The 25,790-nt window shown below is 43.0% G+C and overlaps 2 protein-coding genes across 4 annotated transcripts; both read left to right on the top strand.

Moving 5' to 3' along the window:
* The first annotated feature begins 2,278 nt into the window (after positions 1 to 2,278).
* On the top strand, positions 2,279 to 24,629 carry LOC111959603 (probable G-protein coupled receptor 156). 3 transcript variants are annotated; one of them, XM_023981291.2, is made up of 9 exons: positions 2,279 to 2,609; positions 9,038 to 9,190; positions 19,669 to 19,796; positions 20,332 to 20,467; positions 20,557 to 20,667; positions 20,766 to 20,987; positions 21,120 to 21,356; positions 21,772 to 21,930; positions 22,251 to 24,629. In XM_023981291.2, exons 2-9 carry the CDS (start codon positions 9,074 to 9,076, stop codon positions 23,730 to 23,732), a joined length of 2,592 nt encoding a protein of 863 aa, XP_023837059.1. In that variant the 5' UTR covers positions 2,279 to 2,609; positions 9,038 to 9,073; the 3' UTR covers positions 23,733 to 24,629. The 3 variants fall into 3 exon arrangements, with proteins under 3 accessions (XP_023837059.1, XP_070293656.1, XP_023837060.1); XM_070437555.1 differs by lacking the exons at positions 2,279 to 2,609; positions 19,669 to 19,796; positions 20,332 to 20,467; ... (3 more) ...; positions 21,772 to 21,930; positions 22,251 to 24,629 and adding an exon at positions 17,582 to 19,629 and having other exon boundaries at positions 9,084 to 9,190; XM_023981292.2 differs by lacking the exons at positions 2,279 to 2,609; positions 9,038 to 9,190; positions 19,669 to 19,796; ... (4 more) ...; positions 21,772 to 21,930; positions 22,251 to 24,629 and adding exons at positions 16,694 to 17,093; positions 17,582 to 19,628.
* On the top strand, positions 14,390 to 16,675 carry LOC111959605 (E3 ubiquitin-protein ligase TRIM39). The gene is made up of 2 exons (XM_023981293.2): positions 14,390 to 14,664; positions 14,887 to 16,675. Exon 2 carries the CDS (start codon positions 14,889 to 14,891, stop codon positions 16,422 to 16,424), a length of 1,536 nt encoding a protein of 511 aa, XP_023837061.1. The 5' UTR covers positions 14,390 to 14,664; positions 14,887 to 14,888; the 3' UTR covers positions 16,425 to 16,675.
* Positions 24,630 to 25,790: the final 1,161 nt, after the last annotated feature.

Below are 25,790 nucleotides of genomic sequence, written 5' to 3'. Positions count from 1 at the left end.
ATATACTTTGTATCCCTCATTTTCTCAAGTGTTCCCATTATTTAGGCAGTTACATGTACCTGTACACCTTATATGAATCTACCCTCTCTCAACTCTGTCTCTCCCCCTAAACATAGCTGTCACTAATTTACCTGTGACACTCCCTTGTCAGGAATGAACTCGCGTGCAGGCTCACACCGTAAATCCCCGTGACGTTATAATAACACCTTTACGCCTCGCGAGGCTGATTGAACAAGCGCTGAAATATTTACATGGGGTCCGGCTGCAGAGCGAGCTGGAGAGGAGAGAAACGGTTTACTGGAGCGTTGATCTCTCTTTTTGATCTTTTACAGTCATTTGCAAATGTGTCATCCCTTTACAGTAGGTCTAGGCCTACAAGCAAAATCGCCACCCCCCCTCTTCATATATTTCAAGCTCGCGCGTAATGGAGTGATATTGTTGAAAACACTTCTGTTTCTTTCCACTGTACTATGGGGTATACCAATATTATTTATTTGCACAGTAAGAGGACGCGCCCGAGCCTCTCTCCTGTGCAACCCTGTCCCACGCGCCACCCAGTCCCCTGTGACTGTTCAATGTCACCTGCTGCCCAAAGCGCAACAATGGTGAGCTCATATGTTTGAACAAATAGCGTGAGGCGCAGTGGTTATACCATGCAACTCCCAATCAGATGGTAGAGAAAATAATGTATGGTCATTGGACACATGAAAGCAAACTGTAAAGGCAACACAGCAATAATCATCCATTTTCTTAAAGAACCATTCATAACCACCCACTTTGATAATGTCAATAGGAGACTTTGGCTATTTCTATATCTGTTAATTGGTGTATTGACTGGGAATTTTTTCTTCAAATGTTGATATTTGGTTGTGTTGACAACCAAACACAATTCAATATCACTAAATATCATTACATTTGAAATCAACCAGAGCTTGAAAACCTAGGTCTATTTTATGATTTATTTTTTGTTTAATTCTGTGTTGAATTGAAACAATAGCTGATGACTTTGCAAATGCTATATTTACATTTAAGTCATTTAGCAGACACTCTTATCCAGAGCAACTAGGGTTAAGAGCCTTACTGAAGGGCACATTGTACATATTCAACATATGTTATACAAGGTTTGTCTATTTAGACATTTGGTTACCATGATGACATAATCCTGTGATTGAAATTTCAAATCAAAATACGTTGACAAATTACGCTAAAACAACATTGATTCAACCAGTTGTGCCCACTGGGATGTTCTCTCTCTGCAAAACAATATGCGCCCGGAAGCACAGGAAGGCCAGAAAAATTGTTAAAGACTCCAGCCACCTAAGCCATAGACTGTTTTCTCTGCTTCCGCAAGGCAAGCGGTACTGGAGCAAGTCTGACATCAACAGGCTCCTGAACAGCTTCTATCCCCAATCCTGAACAGCTTCTATCCCCAATCCTGAACAGCTTCTATCCCCAATCCTGAACAGCTTCTATCCCCTAGCCATAAGACTGCTAAATAGCTAATAAAATGGCTACACGGAATATCTGCATTGACCCTTCTATATGAATTTTTACACTGTCTCTATGCACACTTACACACTCACTCTATTCACACTCCCCTTACAGAAAAAACACATAATTTCACATGTGTAGTTTCATGTTATCACATGTTGCTTTACATGTTCTCACATGTTATCACATTAACTTCAAATAAGATCACATGTGATCACATGACAACATGTGTTTTTGGAACACTACATGCGATCACGTTATATTCATGTGTTTTTTTTATAAGGTTCTACACACTCACTCACACTTACAGTCAAACACACACACACACACACACACACACACACACACACACACACACACACACACACACACACACACACACACACACACACACAATCATCATATAAGCTGCTGCTGCTCCGTTTATTATATCCTGATGCCAAGTCACTTTAGCCCTATACATATTTAATCCTATCATTCCAGTATCCCAGCATATTGTAAATATGGTATTGGCACTGACCCTGTATATACTGTACTTTACTTACTGTACTTTTTCTTGTTCTTATTTCTATTTCTCGTGTACTTTTGTTCTACTTTACTTTTTATAAAATGTTTATGATGATTTTGATTACTGCATTGTTACGAAAGAGCAAGCAAGAAAGGCATTTCACTGTATTTGTGCACCTGACAATAAAAGCCTGAAACTTTCGCAGCGCGCTACCCGCTAATTAATTACAGCGAAACACACACACACACACACACACACACACACACACATACACACACACACACACACACACATTTCCCTCAATCTCCCACTCTATCTACCCTGCTCATGAAAACTTGTTGCAGACTATACTTTTTCTCCCTGACACCAGGAAACATTTTGGGATAGGCCTACTTTGGAGAGTTCTCAGTTGTCATAAAAAGGATTATTTTTCTTCTGGTTGGATTTTTGGAAGGGCTTTACTATAGGTCCCAGTCGTGGAGTTAACTTTCCGGGACAGTTTGTTTCACTTCGTGAGACTCCAGCGATGGTGCGAGGACAGCGGCTAGACGGAGGGACTCTCCACGCACCCCTCTGACATCCCTCACCGGTTATTTAGGGACTCCGTCAGGTTGGTCTGCTGTTGTGTTAAGTCGCTTCTCAGAGACCTCTGTTCATATGATTGATGCGGTATTATCGTGAGGATGAATCATAGCCCTTTGACGCCGAAATTAGCTTCTATTCTGTGGGATCGTGCTATTGCAATTTCAAAATACCGACACAGATGTGTTAATACAATAACGATTGATGTGCGTTAAAATGACATATTTTGAAAATTACAAGTGATTTTAAATGTTTTTCATGACAACCTATGATAAACCAGTGCATGTGAAATAAAGTAGACTGCCATTCATTGAGTTAGTAGGCTTTTGAGAGTGAAAGTTAGCACTTAGTCAAATTCAATTTGTTCTTTTGATTAATTGTTTTTAGCTGAGATTTAAATATGTTTTGGCAAGAAAGACAAAGAAGTCAGTTTGAAAACATGCTTATGTTCAAGCAGTTTAAACTACAACACATTTAGGCTTTTATTTAAAGTTTAATAGGGGAGACAAGGGATGAATGTAACAAGACAGCTGTAACACTTTCAATATCTCCAAGCAGAAACAAGCTAGAGTGATGTAACTCACTTTGCACATGCATATCAAGATGGAAAGTTATAAACCAAAGTAGGAAAAATAATAATTGGCAAAAATCTCATAGAAGATAAAGTTATAGGGATAATTCTTAAGAGCCTCATATGGAGTGTGCACCATATGGCTAGTATACTATGTCTAGCCACTGGCTTGAGGCAAGGGCAAGCTATGCCAATAACTGCATTCTTACACTTGATTTGATCATCTTAGAATAAATTGCTAAACGGATTACAGTGTGAGGTGGAATGTTTCAATATTGCTCCTGCAGAACACTGGCCGCGCTTTGTCCAGCGTTGCTAACCGCATGCAGTTCACCCGCTGCTCCCCGCGCCACCCCTCTAATCTTAAAAGGGAAAGAGGGGATTGGGCCAGGCAAACTGACGGTGACAATGAATGGATTAAAAACAATTGAAAGTGGTGCTGGGTGGACAACAGGAGGGTCAAAGCCACAGGGTTACACCTATCCATGACAATCCTACTGGTAATTGGTCCCTGACTGATCTTGATACCACATAATCTCTCAGGTGAACGGAGTAGATAGTGAGGCCTAGTGAGGCCAAAAGTGAAAGTTGTCAGAAAATAGAAACTATAAGATTTTACAGTAAAGTTGTCTTCTCCGCCTAAGGCCACAGGTAGCTCAGGAATTACTTGTGATTAAGGCCACATGAGTTTAAAGGACACATGTAGAGACAAACACACATTATAACCATCATGCACTGTCAAAACATGTCCGTCAACCTGCTGCCGGGGTCGGGAACAGGCCTCATGCTCGGTGCTCACGCTGACCCCTGTGGCACACGTTTCAATGTGGTTGAAACCGGTGGAGAGGATTTTGAAAAAACTGCGTAAAAGCCTCTCTAGTCCGGATGTGCCTGCAGGAATCCGTAAAGCTGTGATCTAAACTGGGACAATTACGAAAGGATACGAGAAAGGAAACTACAGACATTTCCCAGACCCCCAGAAAAGAAACGGAAGAAGTCCATTGTTCATTTTGACAAAACAATTACAACTTGTGTCATCCTAACAGGCCTACGTACGACTTAATTAAATATCTATTACTGAAGATTTTCTCCAGAAAAGATACATATGATATAAGGTATGGGTGTTTGTAGGCCTGCAGGCTTTAGTAGCATTATAGTAACTTGTGTCTTAAACTGGTAGCTTCTCAGAGTTGTTGACTAGCGAGGAAGCATCTAAATGCTGATCATCCTTGTTTTACTCAATAACTTATTTAACCACTGAGATTGAAAAACAAAGACCTAGGATTAAGACCAATCAAAGGCACACCGTAGTGAAAGTGCTCTGTCATCAGCCTGCGACTACTGATACTGTGAGATGGTTACAGCCCTGGGGATATCTTAGTCAGCCCACAGACAGTGACATGGTGTGACACACACACGCACACGCACGCAGACACACCACAACCGACACACACTACACACTACACACACACACACACACACACACACCACACACACACAACACAACACACACACACACGTAAGCTCTCTATACACAAAATATGACAGACAGATAGACGTACATATACATGTAGCTCATGAGTCAGTGTGGTTGTTAAAATGGTAACGTAGAAGACAGATCGAAACATTGTATGATGTCATGGTCGATTGTACATAATTATATCCGCGACATGTCAGTGCAACTCATTGCCTAACGACTCAAACAGAACTTTTCCACTGCTCTATCGTTCGCTACATACTTCAGTCTGAGACTGCCATCATTGAAGTCGTTTGTGGTGATGTCAAAATGAGGGGTGTTGTACAAAACAAAGTCATCAGCGATTGGATCATCTCTAACCAATCAGAGTATCAAAGCCAATGACACATTTTCAAAAAACGTTGTGTTCTGGCTCGGCCCAACCCACAGGTTTATGGGACCAATCAGACGGTCTAAAATGGATTTTCGTTCTAGTAATTGTCAGGGAGGTACTCAGATCCAGACTCATTGCGGAGAAGAAACTAACGGACGTGTGTCTGTTGCGTAGCGTTTGGCCGGAGCAAGGCGTTTGGGTAGCCAGGCAATGCAACCCAGATGCAACCTCATAAAAATGTACAATATAAACCTATAGTGCTTCTAGGTGCTGTACATTGTGATTTATGAATGTATTTGTTGTTTATTTGTCAGGGACTAGACAGCTCACTTATATGCAGAACCACTGGCTTACACTGTAAATTACCTGTCAAGCTCATTAACATTTGTGGTTTCCAGGCAGGTCACAAAAGCTCTGATCAACTCAACATTCTATGCAATACCTATAATCTCACTCAGATTGTCAACAGTGTAACTAGGTTGAATATAAAATATCCTCTGAAATCCTCTTTGATTGATTTGATCTTAACCAATACTCCCCATTGATTTGATCTTAACCAATACTCCTCATCATTTTAATGCTTCTGGTATTTTTGCAAATGACATAAGTGATCACTGTGCTATTGCCTGTGTGAGAGATGGTAAAATTCCTAAGAAATCTCCACGTGTYATTACGAAAAGAAACTGGAAGCGGTTTGATATTCAAGGTYTTTTACATKATGTATCTAGCATTGAATGGAATAGAATGGAATTAATCCCTGATGTTGAACTAGCCTTTTCTTACTTCCACAACGCATTCCAGGATGTATGCAATAGGCCCCTTTAAAAAAAAATCAGGATTAAGGGCAGAGAGAACCCTTGGTTTACTGAGGAACTTACAAAAATCATAAGGGAACGAAATGCTATGTGGGCTAAAGCAAGAGGGACTGGTTTGGCAGATGATTGGATGGCTTTTAAACGTCTTCGAAATATGGGTGTGGCTATGATCCGTAAATTGAAAGCAGACCACTGCCTGAAATCTACTTCACATAATTTAAATATTCCACCCAAATTCTGGCAAGTAGTGAAAGGTTTGGAGTGCAAAAAAGATACACAGCTTCCTAAACAATAGTTGGTAGACACACAGATTGTAACTGAGAGAACCTTCATTCTGAAAGCCTTGAATCAGCATTTTTTAGATGCAGGCAGTTTATTTGAAAAGGTCAAAGGTATAATTGAGCCCCCTATGAATTTACCTGACACCCGTGTGCACTCCTTCACCAGGTTCTCCTTTTCATCCTTCTCTGTTTCAGAAGTGTGTAAAGCCCTGAAAGAAATTGATGGGAAAAAATCCTCTGGCCCTAATGAACTAGACCCCGCTTCCTACACCTAGCTGCAGACATTATTGCTCCCCCTTAACATGTATTTTTAACCTTACGCTTGATGTTAAGGAAATCCCCAAGTTATGGAAATCTGCTTTTGTACTGCCTCTCCTGAAAGGTGGAGATCCTTCGCTACTTGACAACTATCGACCCATATCAAACATTTCTGTACTGTCTAAGGTACTGGAGTCCTTAGTTAGTAGGCAGCTAAAGGCCTACTTCCAAGGAAACAACATCTTAAATGGAATGCAATCAGGTTTTAGGTCTGGCCACAGCACTGTTTCAGCAACATTGAAGGTTTTAAATGACATCCACTGTGCTCTAGATAAGAAGTTACATTGTGTGTCTGTCTTTATTGATTTGTCTAAGGCTTTTGACACCGTGGACCATGCTGTGTTAGTGCAAAGGTTAAAATGTTGTGGAATTACTGGTCATGCTCTAGATTGGTTTATAAATTACCTATCAAATCGTACACAATGTGTAATGGTGGATGGTTGTAAATCTGAGTCTATAGAGGTGTGCTCAGGTGTTCCGCAAGGTTCTATTTTGAGTCCACTGTTGTTCATTTTGTATATCAACAACATTGGGGATCTTASTGAAACAGCRGATGTTCATTTTTATGCAGATGATACTGTTCTTTATTCAAGTGGTAGTAGTTTATCTTTAGCTTTTGAAAATGCCCAAAGAGCATTTAACATCATACAACAGAATCTGTATGATTTAAAGCTGGTTCTAAATTTGGGTAAATTCAAATGCCAGGCATGTTATTAATCATGTCATTGCTACATTGGCTGGACATACTATAGAGCAAGTTAAAGTGTACAAATATTTGGGTGTGTGGGTTGATGCAAATTAATTACTTAAAAATCATACAATGTGATTTTCTGGAGTTTTACAGACCTCTACATGCTTTGTAAGTAGGAAAACCTGCAAAATCGGCAGTGTATCAAATACTTGTTCTCCCCACTGTATATGCAGGCCTCAGCCACTACCCTGAGAGCACTTGATTCAGTGTATCATGCAGCCCTCAGGTTCATTACAAATCAAAAACGTCTAACACATCATTGTGATCTCTACAGCGCTGTTGGCTGGTCGTCATTGACCTTGCGTAGGCTTAAACACTGGTATACACTGATTTATAAGGCCATATTGAGTAAAATTTTATCTCTGTTCTTTTTTAATCAGGTCGGTAAATAAATATCAGTTACGGTCCCATTCTCATTTGCTTCTAACAGTACCAGGAATGAGAACAGGTCATGGTAGAAATGGTTTTAGTTACTCAGCTCCGTGGTCCTGGAATTCTGTCCTGAACATTTTAAAATGTGATGATCTAATTTCGTTGGTGGAGTTTAAACACTTGATCGATGTATATATCATAGAAGAGTGAAATTGTCTTTAGGACAGCTGTTTTTAGTCAAGACTTTCGTGTTTTTTACGTAAAATGTTTTTGTTGTACTGTATGTGTGTTTATAGTTTTGTTTAAGGTTGTGTTAGTGTATGTAAGTTGTTTTGTCTGAAACGTTGTTCCCCCTGCTGCTATTGGACCAGGTCTCTCTTGGAAAAGAGATGTTATCTCAAACAGAAAAACCTGTATAAATAAAGGTAAAATAAAAAAAATAAAAAAGAACATTATGATATTACAGTGAAACTAGTACACAATAAATACACTCAATATACTCCCTAACCTTAATAATAACCCTGAACCTAAACCTAACCTCTTACCCTAACCCTAATTCCAACCCCAAATTTAAAATATTCTTTGTGCTCATGGAGATGTCGGAAATGTCCCTACGAGGGAGACTTTTCCTTGTTTTACTATCTTTGTGGGGACTTGGTGGATTTTAGGTTCCCACAAGCATAGAAGAACCAACCAACCAACCAACCAACTAACCAACCCACACACACACACACACACACACACACACACACACACACAACACACACACACACACACACACACACACACACACACACACACACACACACACACACAAAATCTAGATGATTTGGTCTGAAGTGTGGTCATGTATTGTGTTGTTCAGCTCTGTGCTGTCTTGTGGAGACTGAGGACAAGCAGAAGCTTGCAAGCTTACTCTCAAATTGGCCAGATCCTGTGCTCTTTTGGGTTTGGTCAGACCTCGCTGTAGCCTTCTAAGCATTGTCTTTCCCTGTAGCTTTCTTGCAGTTTCTGTGGGAATTGTTTGTCCAATCTGCCCTTATTAACCTTAATCACGAGACTGGAATAGTTGTGTCATTTTTCTGTCACACTGATATATGAATCTTATGTTTTTATATTTTCCCCACTCCAAGTTCACTGTCTGTTTTCCATGAGCAGTGTCACAGGCCCCTGCTAAAACCACTTCTGTTCACTGGAAATATTCATAATGGCGCCACCCTGTGGTGAGTGCTGAGCAGTGGTCCTGTACTCTGTGAAATGAATAGGAGAGACTTGGGTATAGTTGTTCTATCTAGACTTCTGCATTCCTGTATATTAAAACAATGTGGTGTTGGTGGGAGAATGGGAATGGAGAAAGAGAGTTTGTGTGTAATAATACACATGTAAGCGTGGTATTAAAGACATGTCTGTATTTCTCCCCTCAGTGTATGTATAAGTATCTGTATGCAGTATTGTAGTGTGCTGAGATAGTTCATGACAACTGTATCTTATTCTTCAGGATGTGTGTGTGAGGGCTGACGGTGTGGGTCCAGCCATGGAGCCAGAGTTGAACTGCAGCTCTCACTGTGACTCCGGACTCTGCCTCACCCACCCTGGAGTCAATACACAGGAGGACCTGGAGATACTGCAGAGACTATGTACCCTCAGCACGGTAAAGTAAACATGCACACACATGCACACAGGTTCAGGGTTCAGAGTCAGGTTTTGCATCGTTCCCGCAACGAGCCATTGTTTACAGACAGATGGCTCGTTGCAGAAGCTTCCGTAGCCTGGCGTCCTTTATCAACTTGGGGGACCGAGTGGCACAACGGTCTAAGGCCGTGACCGGGAGTCCCATAGGGCGGAGCACAATTGGCCCAGCGTTGTCCCGGTTAGGAGAGGGTTTGGCCGGGGTAGGCCGTCATTGTAAATAATAATTTCATCTTAAATGACTTGCCTAGTTAAATAAAGGTACAAAAATAAAAATAAACCTAAACTATTTGGTTTCAACAAAATAAAATTTCCTGCCACCAGAGGTATATCCATTACCTCTAGAAACAATACTTACTATTCGTCAGGTTGAACGTGTCCTGAAAACATGTTTTTATCCAGGGTCTGCTATTTTCTACCTGTGGGCTGCAATTGTAGTCCATTCTAGACCACGCAGTTACGAGAGTAAGCTACCACGTAATCTCTCGTATCAATCAGTAACTTTCCACACACCTAGTTCCTCTTTACCCTTCCTTGACCCCGAACATACACATTCCTTATACATGTAAAGTAATCAATAACAGTCCCTCCTTTTTGAATAGTAACTCCATACTGTTCAACATTACACAAACTTATAAAAAATGACTTATAAATGAACAGAAGAGAAAACATGATTAATATTCTCAATTGATTTGTATGTTTACACCTCCAAGACTTATGGCCTCTGACTATGTAATCTTCTTCCATGGCTTAAGGCCCTGGTCTCAAACTTATAATCACACTATACACACTCTTACCCCCACCCCCCTATCTGCCATTACCCTTCCTGTTGTACAACTGATAATGAATTTCAGCTGGAGCTTGTGGTCTTTCTCTTCCTCCTTTGGGATCCTAAGGAGTGATAGCAAAAGTCTTGAAATGAACAAGAAAAACACAAAATATAACAAGTATTAGTAATGCGTTAAGCTATGCAGAATAATTTATGGCAATAACCAAAGTTTAAACATGACGATTTCCACTCTCCCTTAGCCTGACTCTAGACCATGGGTGTCAAACTCGGCCCGCGGGCCAAATTTGGCCCGTGGGGGTAATATATTTGGCCCGCGAGACAATACCAAATTACTACTAGAGCTGGCCCGCCGGTATTATACAGCGCATTCACCGCTAATACTACGAATCCCATAATGCTCTGCTGTTGTTTTCGCGCGCCAATCAGGACAGGACCCAGAAACGCCCTCTCCTCTGTGACAGTAGTCATAGCAACATAGACGCTACAACTGTCAGCGCGCTATCCCTTCCCAAAAATGGCGAAAAGAAAGGCAGAAAACAGGAGCTTTCTGGACAAGTGGGAGGCAGAATATCTGTTTACATATGTAAAAGACAAACCTGTTTGTCTTGTTTGTGGAGTCAACGTGGCTGTAAGTAAGGAGTACAACATTAGACGACACATGAAACGAAACACCATGACAAATACAAAGACATGGACATGACTCAAAGGAGCCAGAAAGTAGAGGAGATGAAAATAAGTTTGGTTTCACAACAGAATATGTTCAAAAAAGCCACATCACAAAGTGAGGCTGCTGTAAAGGCTAGTTATATAGTGGCAGCAGAGATCGCAAAATCAGCCCGGCCCTTTAATGAGGGAGAGTTCGTGAAAAAGTGCATGATGAAAGTTTGTGACCTCGTATGCCCAGAGAAAAAGCAAGCATTTTCAAACGTGAGCCTGAGCAGAAACACAGTAGCTGATCGCACATGTGATCTTGCCACCAATCTGTATGACCAGCTGATGGAAAAGGGAAAAGATTTCGGTGCGTTCTCCCTCGCTGTGGATGAGAGCTGCGACGCATCTGGAAAAAGTTTATTTTGGTATTTAAATCAGAAGGCTGCAAATAGAAAAGAGGCATACGATTTTTTTTATTTTATTTTATTTATTAATAAATGAATGCATTGATGTGTTTTTTCATTTGAAATTCGATTTTGCATGTCTCCACTATTAAATTATATATTGTATGGTAATAAGCGATGCTTGTTCCATATTCAATGTTAAAGCAAAACTTGTTTGGGTCCATATTAAAAGGTTCATTTGTTCAATGTTGGCCCGCGACTTTGTTCAGGTTTTACATTTTGGCCCACTGGGTATTTGAGTTTGACACCCCTGCTCTAGACCTTTGGGATACTATTCTGCGGGGTCCACAAAAATGAGGCTCTATACACCTCCTCATGCTTATAGGCAGACTTCCCCTGTCAGGCGCAGGTTTACAGGAGGTGTTCCCACGCGATGTCATCCTCACTTCTCCTCTGTTTTCCCAGACAAGTCCTAGCCCCTCCTGATCTAGGATGTACAATGAATCTCTGTGGCTAGGCAGGTAGTGTTATCGTCCCATCCCGAGTCCTGAACCTTTGTACTCCTCCACACATCTCCCGGTCTTCTTATCAGTAGGGAGTATACATTCTTGCACCTACCTCAGTCCATTGTAAATTTTCCGGACTCATACACAAAGAGTTATTTGAGAATAAGCAACCAATTCATACTCAAGTGAATATCATGATGCAAAACATAGAGAGAATACAATAATATAAAACAGGGAGCTAATAGACCTGTTATAAGGCAATAGTTCACAATCTATAGTATTAGCTCTATCATATGACTCCTATCTCACCCTTATGGAACATTCTGTCTCAGAGACAGGCACCCTTTTTACTTTGCCTCCGGCACAAATACATTTGCACATAAATCATTCCATCTAACCCATAACACGTTGATCACTACTGCTAGGCCACTTATATAGTTATCAAATCAAATTAATCAAATCAAATTTATTTATATAGCCCTTCTTACATCAGCTGATATCTCAAAGTGCTGTACAGAAACCCAGCCTAAAACCCAAACAGCAAGCAATGCAGTGTTAGAAGCACGTGGCTAGGAAAAACTCACTCACAGCAAGGAGTCATCATGCCAGGTTGTCCTGAGGCATGGTCCTAGGGCTCAGGTCCTCGAGGAGAGAAAGACAGAGAAAGAAGAGAATTAGAGATAGCATACTTAAATTCACACAGGACACCGGATAAGACAGGAAAAGTACTCCAGATATAACAAACTGACCCTAGCCCCCGACACATAAACTACTGCAGCATAAATACTGGAGGCTGAGACAGGAGGGGTCAGGAGACACTGTGGCCCCATCCGATGACACCCCCGGACAGGGCCAAACAGGAAGGATATAATCCCACCCACTTTGCCAAAGCACAGCCCCCACACCACTAGAGGGATATCTCAACCACCAACTTACCATCCTGAGACAAGGCCGAGTATAGCCCACAAAGATCTCCCCACGGCACAACCCAAGGGGGGCGCCAACCCAGACAGGAAGATCACGTCAGTGACTCAACCCACTCAAGTGACGCACCCCTTCCTAGGGACGGGCATGGAAGAGCACCAGTAAGCCAGTGACTCAGCCCCTTAAATAGGGTTAGAGGCAGAGAATCCCAGTGGAGAGAGGGGAACCGGCCAGGCAGAGACAGCAAGGGCGGTTCGTTGCTCCAGAGCCTTTCCGTTCACCTTCACACTCCTGGGCCAGACTACACTCAATCATATGACCCACTGAAGAGATGAGTCTTCAGTAAAGACTTAAAGGTTGAGACCGAGTCTGCGTCTCTCACATGGGTAGGCAGATCATTCCATAAAAATTGAGCTCTATAGGAGAAAGCCATGTCTCCAGCTGTTTGCTTAGAAATTCTAGGGACAATTAGGAGGCCTGCGTCTTGTGACCGTAAATCGGAAAGATTATAAACATACTAAAACGTGCTCAAGTCAATTAGTCAGTTTCCAACAGTCCCTCATCTGGAACAGTGATCACCCCCCTCTCTCCCGGCTCTCATTCGTCTGGCGTATCTTCATTTTCTTCTTTGGATAGCTTTACAGTTCATCCTCCCAATGGCACACATGTAACTCATGCATGTCAAAGTGAATGGCCCTTGATAATGTCCCCGATTTCAATATCTGGGGAATAATCTGATTTTCCCAAGCAGACAAAGCACACAAATGTCTCACCACCAACCTTTACGGTCCATTTCTGTCTTGTCCATTTTACAACCAGTACACCAGCAGCATGAGATAAGTTTGGACATGATCTCTCTCCATGCTCACTCCACGTGGACGGTCTCAGGACTCATGCTGCGCTCCTGAAAGAAATGCCATTGATAGCTTCGACTGGATGCTGTACACCGTTTGCTGGCTCGGACTCATGTCTCTGGTAGAAGTGGTGGAGGACAGGGTCATAGTGAACACCATTGTCGCAATTTCTTCAGCCGGTAAGGCTCACACTGTTCTTGGTCGAATAATCCCTTCCATGCATCTAGATACAGTCTGGGGTCGCTATCGCCATAACCTTGAGAGAGGACAGACCAAAACAACAGTTTAGGGCATTTCTGATTCAGGAAATCCAGACAAACTATTCACTGTATGACTAATTATTACATTCCCAATATCGTTAATACAAATGTCTAAGACAAATGTCAATGAGAATAACAACACACTGTTGAAACCATTTTGCAAATTGGCTTATACTCCCCTATCATATTGGCGATCTCACAGCAGAGTTACAGGGTCAGGGAGTTAGAGGGGTAACCTTTTGAGAGAATTCCTGACCATACAGCAGACTCAATCTGGTGAGATTTGTATTGAAGCAAAGACAAAAACAATACAAACAAAACAACAACAGCAATACACTTCTTCATATTTACCAGCATTTACATATTATACTTAAATCTCAGGGTGATCACGCCTCACCAGAAAGTCAGAACAGACGTCACCATTAAGTGAGTCTGTTCTTTCCCTTTTCTTTCCCTGTATTTCAGACTAATTATTTAAAGAAAGTTCAAACATTCGGTGTACCAGGTTTGCATTGGGTTTTTCAGTACATTTCAGTACATGTTGCCCTTTGCCTCCCTCCTTAGGACATTCATATTCAACAGTAACATATACGAACAGAATATGAACTTTATGCACTTCCCCTTTTCTCACCCAGTAACTTCCCACATCACTCAGTAACTTTCCACATACCTAGTTCCTGTTCACCCTTCCATGACCCCTAACATACACATTCCTTACACGTGTAAAGTAATCAATACATTCTAGTATGGTAACATGAATAAGTATATTTCAAGCTAGAATCCAACAGAATGTTCTTAATGTCTTATACACCCAGTGTAGGAAGATCTGCTCCTTTAAGAGATGGAGAAGAAAGCTCAAAGTCTTTCAATATGGTGTTGGGAGGAGCCTGTTGCTGAAATGAAACTAAACAGCAGAGCTGAATGTTGAGGACCTGAAGACACTTCCTCCTTATACATTTCTCTGAACACTTGCCAGTCCCCTGAACTCAGTCTTACTTTGGGATTCAAGAGAAAAAGAAGATAATTCAACAATACACATCATCTCAGGTAAGAAGAGACAGAGAAAATCTTAGAATTTTTGTATTTTATCGTAGCTTCTCTTGTATGTAGTGTGTTTGAAGTTTATTTTTGTTAAAGAGTATGTTTAGAAATGATAGCATTCAAGAATAGAAAAGAAAATACATAAGCATAATTCTGGTGTGAATGCCAAGATAACACAGATTGTTGATTCATTCAGGAAAGTTGATTTCACTTTCTGTTTGTTCCCAGGCATGGCGTCAGCTAACAATCCACAGTCTGAAATGCAGTTAATATGCAGTATCTGTGAGGAGGTGCTCAAGAAACCAGTCACAACCCCATGTGGGCACAACTTCTGCATGGATTGTATCAGAGAATACTGGAAAAACAATGTCCTGTGCCAGTGTCCACAGTGCAAGGAGAAATTCCCTAACATATCTGAGCTAAAAGTCAATACTCAATTATCTAAAATGGTTGATGAGTTCTGGAATCCATTTGTGGTAAATACCACAAGCCCCCAGGACCAATGCCTGGACCATCCTAGAGAGGTGTCCCATTATATCTGTGTTGGGAGGGAGGTCAAGGCTGTGAATTCTTCTTTTGAGGCCTCTTACTGTGAGACTCCCCTGGAGCCCAATCAGAGAGTCGCAACCTTGAGGAGACAACAGCATGTAGAGAATCCTGAAGAACATATGTGTGAGAGGCATGGGAGATGTCTGGAGTTCAAGACCGACTACAATATCCACAACACTGTCGCTCTTGAAGTGGAAACCAGAAAGAATAATGTACAGTTAGGAAAGGCTGAAGTGCAGCAGATGATTAAGGGCAGACAGCAGAAAATGATTGAGATCAGAAATAGAATACAATCTAGCGGAATAAATGCAGAGCAAGAGGTAGAGAACAGTTGTCAGACCTTTAGAGCTTTAATGCGCTCCATTGAAAGAAGCCAGGCTGAACTCAATGAGGTGATTTCAGAAAAGCAAAAGGAAACCAAAAGGCTGGCTGAAGGGCTCATTAAAGAGCTGGAGCAGGAAATCACTGACCTAAAACTCCTCCAGAGCTCACCATCCCTGTGCACCTCTCCACCCACCAAGGACTGGTCTGAGATCAGGGTTCAGAGTGTTGAGAATGTCGGCATGGTGAGGAAAGCTGTGAAGAGAGCTGGCTCTCAGTTTGAAGATGCACTGAAGAGTGAATTGAAGAGGTTGTGTGAGGCTGAGCTCAAGGTTATTCAGCAGTGGTCAGTGGATGTAACTCTGAACCCTGATACAGCTCATCCCAATCTCACTCTCTCTGAAGATGTGAAACAACTTAGACATCCCGGTAGACGACAGAACTACCCTGGCAATCCAGAGAGGTTCTTCTATATTGCCAGCGTCCTGGGAAAGGAGGGCTTCTCCTCAGGAAGATTCTACTATGAGGTGCAGGTGAAGGGAAATAGTCTCTGGAGTGTAGGAGTGGCCAGAGCGTCCATTAAAAGAACGATTCATGCAGCAAAGCCTGAGAATGGACTCTGGACTATCCAGCTGGGGAAAGGGAATGTCTACAGGGCCTGCACCACTGACCCTACCCCCCTCTCCCTGAGTGAGAAGCCCCAGAAGGTGGGGGTCTATGTGGACTATGAAGATGGTGAGGTCTCCTTTTACAATGCCCAGGCCAGGTCTCATATCTACTCGTTTACCGATTGTTCCTTCACTGAGAAACTTTACCCGTACTTCAACCTTGGGGTTTGTGGCATTGACAAAATGTCAGCACCGTTGATCATCTCTCATGTGAGCCAATCAGATTGAGATTTAACTCGTATCGATTACATTCTAAAGAAAACTGAACATTCCATGCATTGATTTATATTGAATATTTAGAGAGGTATATATTGTATCTTACCAGGAAATCTAGAATCACATTTGCTGGGCTTTATTGTGATGTCCTTTACGATTGTATGATGACATACTGAAAATGCAGCTCATTACTAATCCTGCCCCAATATGTCTCTGTATCTAATTTATGTGGAAATATTAAATTGAATCCTCTTTGCATTGAACTGATCTGAAATGTGCATACTTTTTTCAATGGTTTTGTTATTTGGGCAGGTCCTCAGTAAATCTTCTGGGCTACAGCACAATAAAAGCTTTGTGAACTCCTACATAATATGAACAGGAAGTGTGAATGTATTAGATACATGGCAACCATAATACATGGTTCAGCTGAGAGAGTCCTGTCATGTTACGGGTTAATTCAGCCATGTACTGTACCTTTAAGAGCAGCTGCATTTCAGCTTAGCAGTAAGGGACCGGGACAAGCCATGGTAATGTCACCTTCTAAAATGAGACTAAACTAGAGAACTTTGTGCTTTAGCATGACCAAATTCCCTCACAAATCTCTCTACACAGCCTAGTAGAGTACAAAATATATCGTCTTTGACATTGCTTATATACCTCTGTATTCTTCTGAATACAGAGGTGAGTGGAGGTTCTTTCATTTGTGCTGTGTTGTCTGTTGTGTTAGGTTGTTTATTCAAGTTTCAACACCTGTCCCTCCCAGCCCAGTTATAAATATAATCAAGGGGAAGAATACAGTTATATATATATATTTTTTTAAATTGTATTACATTACATTTAATGTGTATACAGTAGGCTGGATTTAGAGACAGATTGAATTTGACAGGTGAGGATGTCATCACTGTCCCTTTTAATTTCTTTATCTGTTAGGCTGTATTAGACTTCTCAGCACATGTTAATAAATGCACATTTCTGAATGAAATATAAAATCATAAGATTGGTACCATTGGTTACATGTATTGAGAAAGCTATTTGGGTGTGCTGTAACTGCGCAGAGCGTGGTGGTCTACTGTAAGCTAGAAAAAAACATTCCAGTAAAAGAATTCCAAGGTCGAGAGCCAACTGATTCCATGAAGTCCCATGTGGTTTATTTTTGGATCTCTTCCCAGACATGGCTTCCGTCAGCAGCCTGCTGTCCGAGGAGCAGTTCCTGTGCCCCATCTGTCTAGATGTGTTCACCAGCCCAATCACCACCCCGTGTGGACACAACTTCTGCAAGGACTGCATACATGGCTACTGGCATATCACCAGCCCGTGCCAGTGTCCCATGTGTAAGCAGAAATTCAGCAGAAGACCTGAGCTCAAAGTCAATACTTTCATAGCTGAGATGGCTGATCAGTTCAGAAGGTCAGTTGAAATTAGGGCTACTGCTACTAGTACACAGGACCAAACCCAAGCAGCCCAACCTGGAGAAGTGCCCTGTGACGTCTGCACTGGGAGGAAAATCAAGGCCTTGAAGTCCTGCCTGGAGTGTCTGGCCTCTTACTGTGAGACTCACCTAGATCCTCACCATATACTGGCCACCTTCAAGAAACACAATCTGATTGAGCCTGTGATTAACATAGAGGACAGAGTGTGTAAGCGGCACCAGAAAATTCTGGAGCTGTTCTGTAGAAGTGACCAGACGTACATGTGTCAGGTTTGCACTGAGAAAAGACATAAGAAACACAATGTTGTCCCTTTGGAGGAAGAAAGCAGAGAGAGGAGGGCTCAGCTGGGGAATATGGAAGATGTAATGCAGCAGATGATTCAGGGTCGACTGCAGAAAATGAAGGAGATCAAACACACAGTACAATCAGGCAAAATAAATGCAGAGAGAGAGATTAGGGAGAGCTTGCAGATCTTCACTGCTCTGGTGCGCTCCATTCAGAGAAGCCAGGCTGAGCTCATTGAGGTGATTGAAGAGAAGCAGAAAGCAGCAGAGAGGCGGGCTGAAGGGCTCATTAAAGAGCTGGAGCAGGAAATCACAGAGCTAAAGAGGAGAAGCACTGGGGTGAAGCAGCTCTCACTCACTGAGGACCACCTCCACCTCATCCATAGCTTCCCATCCCTGTGCACCCCTCCACCCGCCAAGGACTGGTCCGAAATCAGAGTTCAAAGTGTTGTGTACGTAGGAACAGTGAGGAGAGCTGTGAGGAGAGCTGGATCCCAGTTTGAGGAGACACTGAAGAATGAAGTGAAAAGATTATGTGAAACAGAACTTACAAGAACTCAGCAGTGTGCTGTGGATGTGACGCTTGACCCTGATACAGCTCACCCTAAACTTATCCTCTCTGACAACGGTAAACAAGTGGCCCACGGCAATACAGCGCTGAATCTCCCTGACAACCCCGAGAGGTTTTACCCTGGTATCAGTGTCCTGGGTAGGGAGAGCTTCTCCTCAGGGAGGTTCTACTACGAGGTGCAGGTGAAGGGGAAGACAGAGTGGGACATAGGAGTGGGAAGAGAGTCTGTCAACAAGAAAGGAGGGAATACCCTAAACCCTGTACATGGCTACTGGACAGTAGGCCTGAGGAACAGGACTGAGTACTGGGCTCTGACGACCCCTCCTGTCCCCCTGCCACTGGTCGATAAGCCCCAGAGGGTGGGGGTGTACGTGGACTGGGAAGGGGGGCAGGTGTCCTTTTACGATGTGGATTCCAGATCTCATATCTACTCGTTCACCGGTTACATATTCGCAGAGAGACTCTATGCATACTTCAACCCCCGAAAGAATAACGGTGGGGTTAACTCAGCGCCATTGGTGATCTCGCCTGTCAGTGACGTTACCTCCTCACCTTAACCTTTCACCTATCACCTCTTCTTAGAATAGGACACTGAGTGTTGTGTCAGCTTTATTTGTTAAAGAAGCTTGTGACAAAATATATTTTCTCTATCTCTTGTATTGTGTGGTTGATTTAATAAAGATATAATTAATATTAATAAAGGTTCTGAAAAGTTGTCTGTTTTCTGTGCCTTGGGCTTGCAAATTTGTATGCAATATATTTATGAGGCGATACAAAAAAAACACCAGGTTGAAGGTTTTAGGCATACTCCAATCATTCCAGAATGCAAATGATAGTAACTAAAACACATACAATACTCTTAACATGATCAACACATACACAAACACACAAACACAAAGTTACTGTATTTACTCAAGTGTTTCCCATTAGTGTAGATATTCTAATTGAAATGTGATTGACATCTACTGTAGATGGGAGTGGAGCTGCAGAGGCAGTCTCTCTCCCCAGTGCTCTGTGCAGTGGTCTGGACTATTCTCTCCTGTGGCATCCTGCTGGCGTTCTGCTTCCTGCTCTTTACCCTGCGCTTCAAGAACAACAGGTATACATATACCCACACTACAGTGCCTTCAGAAAGTATTCAACTCCCTTGACTTTCTCCACATTTTGTTGCGTTACAAAGTGTGATTATAATGGATTTAATTTGATTTAACAACTAAAACTATTTAAAAAATATATATATATATATTTAAATAAAAATAAGTTTTTGCTCAAAACTTTGGGGGCAAAATAAAATCACCTGAGGGCCGAATTTGGCTTTGGGCCGCCTATTGGGAACCCTGCTGAACAGGCTTCCTTCTTTTCACTCTGTCATTCAGGTTCATGTTTAAATAATAATAATTTTTTTTTTTTTTAAGAATTCCACTTTGACATTATGGGATATTGTGTGTAGATTAGTGACCCCCAAAAATCGGAATTTAATACATTTTAAATTCAGGCTGTAACACAACAAAATGTGGAAAAAGTCAATACTTTGAATCATTTCTGAATGTACTATAAAAGCATATATAAATGCTCAAATCGATACACAGATGTGAACATTCTAACTTTTGTGTTTGTTCCTCTCTCTGTCTCAGGATAGTGAAGATGTCTAGTCCTAACCTCAATGTGCTGACTCTGTGTGGGAGTGTCCTCACCTACAGCAGTGGATTCCTATTCGCTTTTGAGGAACGCACCCACCTACAAGGGGGAGGAGTGAGAGCTATACTACAGGTAAGAACACACACACACACACATTGCTCTAATGGTGCCGTGCTGTGTGATATTATGGGATGTCTTGATGTTATTGTGGTGTATCCTAGGCCAGGATCTGGATGTTTTGTATCGGCAGCACTCTGGTATTTGGGCCCATCCTGGGGAAAACATGGCGGCTGTACAGAGTATTCACCCAACGCGTGCCTGACAAGAGAGTGGTAAGCAGGCTGCTGCTCTCACTGTCTCTCTGGTTCAAGTGTGTAGTAGAGTGGATGTGTTGCACGGTGTATTACTGAACTCTATGTGCGTGTTTCAGATCATCAGAGACATCCAGTTGATGGGCTTGGTAGCTTTGTTGATTATGCTGGACCTGCTGGTTCTGACTGCCTGGAGTCTAACCGACCCGGTCAAATGTGCACTGTCCATTGGGGCTATGGTCAAGGTGGTGGAGAGGGAATTGTCCTACTCTCTGTCTCAGCTGGACTCCTGTTCCTCTCTCTATTCAGACCTGTGGTTTATCCTCCTCGCTGTGATGAAGGTAAAGCATACAACTGGAAGAAAGGCTCAGATAAACATGAGAGCACATTATAGCTGTTTCCTCTGAGTTTGTGTTGGTTTGTCATAGTAAACATGTCATGAACGTTATGTGGTTATGTTGCGTTCTCTCCAGGGTGGCCTGCTCCTGTATGGGACCTACCTGGCCGGTCTGACCAGCAACGTCAGCCTCCCTCCGGTCAACCAGTCCCCCACCATCATGACCGCGGTCAGCCTGGTCACCCTGTCCACGGCGGTTGCAGTCCCAGTGTCACGGTTCCTGCAGGCCTGGCCTAACGTGGTCTATAGCGTGGTAGCTGGAGCCATCTTCATCTGTACCCTCGCCACCAACTGTATGCTGTTTGTACCTCAGGTGAGAGAGACAGTTACCACACATCACAAAAAGACGGACAGAGCAGAAACCCCTGTAATTTATGACAGGCCCAATTCGAGTGTCTACATGAGTGTTTCCCATACCTCACCGTAGTGTGTGTGTTAACAATGCTGTGTGACTCAAACAAACACACACATTGATCCATGAGTCAACACGCTACAGCCTCCGCCAACAAGTTAATGACTCCCCATAAGTAACTGGTGGTGAGCTGATGTTATGATACAGGAATGCATCCTGGACGGAAAGAAAGGAAGTACAATGAGCAACACACACACCTGGAGATTCAATGGTATGCTCAAAGACTGGCACATTTGTCTGACAGTTATCTGACTATCCATCACAACCCCCCTCTTCCTCTCCCCTCTTTCCACCCCTCTTGGTCCCCTCTTCCCAGTTAACCCAGTGGCGTCGGTTTGAGGAGGAGCACAACAACCTTAGCCAGATGGCGAAGTACTTTAGCAGCCCCAGTAAGAGTGTCCACTCTGTCTACAGCCAGGATGAAGTCTACTATCTACTGGGGGAGAACAACTCTATGAAGAGGCTCCTCAATGAGGTAGTCAGTGTGTAGGCTATGTATTCTTTTAACCCTCACTCGCCCCCTAACGGTTATAAAAGGTAGTGAAATACTCTCCTTACTGACTAAAATGGTCCCTACATGGTCCTGTATTCAGAATAATCTCTGTGACCCCTCAACACTATAGTATATACCTAAACTTGTTTACTTTGTATTCTGAATACCCTTCTACTCATCACTAACTTCACCTATAACCTTTAACCCGACACCAATCTTTAGGTTAACCTTTAACCTGACTCTTGTTGTTGATGTTTTTTGTTTTGAGGGGGATTTAAAAGTTTGTTGTTGTCATTTGGCAGAAGAATGCTGTAATTGACAGTCTGCAGGAGCAGGTGAACAACGCCAAAGACAAGCTATTGCGCCTCATGTCCAATACCCACCCTCATGAGGACCAGGAAATGGACTCTTCCACCACCAACCTCCACTCCTCCTCCACCCAGACCACAGTGGTGCCGTCCGACTGCTCTCCAACTCCCCTGCCACAGAGGGACGTAGCAGAACCTACCCCCTCTTCTCCTCCCTTCTCTCCACCTGCTCAGTCTGCACCTCCCACTACTTCTGCTCTCTGTACACCTCCTTCTGAATCGACCTCTGCTCCTCTCTCTTCTTCTCCCCCTCCTGCCCTCTCTTTTCCCCCAGGGGATTGTGTGAGTGTTAAACCGTGTAGTGTAGAGTTTGGCTCATACATCCAGGGTGCAGGGATGGAGACAGAGGCAGGGGGGTGTAAGGTTGAGGGGACTGTGTCCCAGCAGCAGTGTGGAGCGGAAAGGTCTCACCTCCCAGTCTCCCCTCAGCCCTCTGTTTCTTCCAAGATAGGAGTCAGAACACCAGGGGAGATGGGAGGGACACAAACCACACCCTCCTGTCAGTCAAACTATGTCACTTCCTCATCCACTCTCCCCCCGGTGGGTTTGGCCCCTGCTCAGTCGGAACCGTCAGGTTGCCATGGCGATACCACATCACCATGGATGGCAGGTGTCAGGCAGGCAGGGTTTGTGAGCAGTGAGCAGCTGCAGGAGATACTCCAGGAACTGAGCGTGGACGCTGTCATGGAAACGGCCCTCCGCTCACCAAATCACAGCAGGGGGTTCAGGAGACCCTCTCAACCCTCCTCGACCAATCCCTCTGTTCTCTCTCCTCTCTCCCTCTGCACTCCTCATTCCCCCAATCCCCCTCTCCTCTTCCGCTACCCTAGGATCTCCCCCTACGTAATGAGGAAACGCAGACCTCCATTCCATTCCCCAAGAGGGGGGCCTCCACCCTGTTACTACCCAGGCTCCGAGCCTCCTGGTTGGGGAAGGAGGAGCGACACGGGGCTCTCACAACCAGACAAGCACCCCTCAAAAACACAACCTCTGCTCAATCCTGTCGCCACAGAGACTAATCATCTCCACCTCGACGACAGTGATGGAGAAGAAGGGCTAGAGGCGTGGCACAGGGTAACAAACAGGTGCGGGAGGCGCGGCTCAAGGCGGGAGCACCGGTCACCACCCCTTCGAAAATGCCCTCCAGATGGTGACGGGGGTGGTGAGGGAGGGCCAGACAGAGACCGTGGCAGGGACTCGTATGGTTACTGGGACTCAGACACCAGCAGCTTGGCTGACTACTCCTACTATCATCGTCCCTACTGCGACGCCTGCCTGCAACACGGCTCCTACCCCTCCAGCGACAGCTCCTCCTCAGACTCCTCGGACAGTGAGTATGGCGGCTTCACCAGCCTCTGCCGCTCCACACATCCGGTGGTCAACTTCAAGGAGGACCTCAAACCGACCTTCGTATGAGCCTGTCTGGAACCTAGACTGAACCGGTGCTGCGGAAGAATCATTCAAGTCAAACTGTGTTGTAATTTACTTTCAATGGCCAGTTCACGGCAGAACAATTGAGTTTACACACTGTTGTAACACTATTTAGAAGTGGTAAATTGAGCAGGAACTAATGCTAGAAAAGCTTGCCTTGTACCCATCTAAGATGGCTAATTTGAAGGCAAAACATCTGATTTTGAATTCAACAATGAATCTTCCTTATCTATGTGTGGAGTATGAGTACCCTAGCAACACATTACCTCACAGCAATCACATTACAGGCTTTTTAATTGGTTGCAAGTGCTTTAGAAATGGGACCAAGATGGAGTGTGTTGTTCAATGGGTCGAGTTTGTTGTATGATGATTGGGATCTGATTTTAATTTATTGACTTTGTCTTTAACTTATTGCACTGACTGCCATTGTCTCTAGGTCATGTTAAAGAAAATGTATATTTGTAGCTAAATAAGATACAATATTTAGATCATATAGATTGTTGCATGTTACAAAAAAACACTGGATTTTATTGATCTGTTACCATCTCTTTTAATCCCCCCTACCTTGAATAGAGCCCACCAGGGATGGAGTGCAGGGTCACCATTGTAAAGAATACTATTATATACATTTTGTCTGAGTTTTTATGATCTTTATGCTTTTGTTTACCTTTTTATACATCAAAATCCCTCAATGCACTACGATGGTAATGTTATTGATTTGAGTGTTATGTGTGTGGCGTGCATGTGTGTGTGCACAATGTACTGAAATCATTGCATTTTAATTGGAAGCTCTGCCTCCAATTCTATCAATTGTAATTCTCTGTGAGCTGATTGATTATTAAATTACCTGTTGGCATTTGTCCTCCGGTCCCCTCTGGTCCCAATTCACCCAGTCTGCCTGTAGATTACTTCTGTCTCCCTCTTCTGGCTCTCAATGCTTCTCATAAGAGGATGCAACTCTATTCATTTTCAGAATGAATGAGTTTAGGTAATTCGATTTTTTTCTCTGGTGTTAATGATACAGTATGTACCGAAGACGCAGGGAGTCAGGAAGCAGGTGCAGTCAGTGAGTTTAATAGGAACGAACATAGAGTGAATACAAAAACAGGAGTAGCGTCTGAACATGAAAACAAACAATACTGCCTGATGGGTGATACAACGGGGGAGCGGGAGTAAACGTGACACAGTAACTGCATAGTATAAAAGCTGATGACCTTATAGACTTTTGTAAGCGCTCTAAACTCATAAATCCAATGCTAAACAGTGAAAATGCCACCATAAGACTGTTCCCTGTTGGATTATTTGGCACTGAACTAGCTCATAAGACCATTAAGAATTAATAAATAACATTCTTTATGTTGCATAATTCCCTTATAGCACCAACCTGAGATAGACAAAAGAAGAGCAAAACATTTAGAGAGGTAGTGCTTTTTTCTCTCGCATTCAATCATCTCTCTCCTTTCATTCCTTAAGGCTCTTTCATCCCAGTTTGTCTTTAATACACTGATTTGTGTGTGTGTGTGTGTGTGCGCTCCCACGCCCCGGGAAGTGTTTGCTTAAAGAGAAAGCAGCATCTCCCATACTTTCTGTACTACTGCCTCTGTTTCTGATGCTGGTCTTCTTTTTCCTGCTTCATCACTGCTGAAAGACCACACCGGGAAAAAAACTCCCTTTGATACAGCATCCTCAGATGAACATAAAATACATAAAAGAGTACACATAAACCACACATAAGCCCCTTTAACTTCTTAGACAGCAGGTGACTTGAGTAGGGTTCTCCTGTGGAGCAACCATCAAGGATGACTCATTTCTATCCTTCAAGATGGTTTTATGTTCAAGATCACATATTGTGTATAATAGTGTACCAATCACGGTGACCTGGGCTCTACAGCCTTAATGAGGATAAGCATAATGTGTGTGTGTGTGTGGCTTCACATACTGTAGGCCTACTAATGTAATGACATTGTAATGACATAATAATAGCCAATGATCCCTTACCCTCCGACTACACACACACACACACACACACACACACACACACAC

This window comes from Salvelinus sp. IW2-2015, linkage group LG36 (assembly GCF_002910315.2).
Source record: "Salvelinus sp. IW2-2015 linkage group LG36, ASM291031v2, whole genome shotgun sequence".
NCBI classification, from domain to species: Eukaryota; Metazoa; Chordata; class Actinopteri; order Salmoniformes; family Salmonidae; genus Salvelinus; species Salvelinus sp. IW2-2015.
The sequence above is the reverse complement of the archived record's forward strand: the minus strand, read 5'-3'. Positions and strand labels throughout refer to the sequence as shown.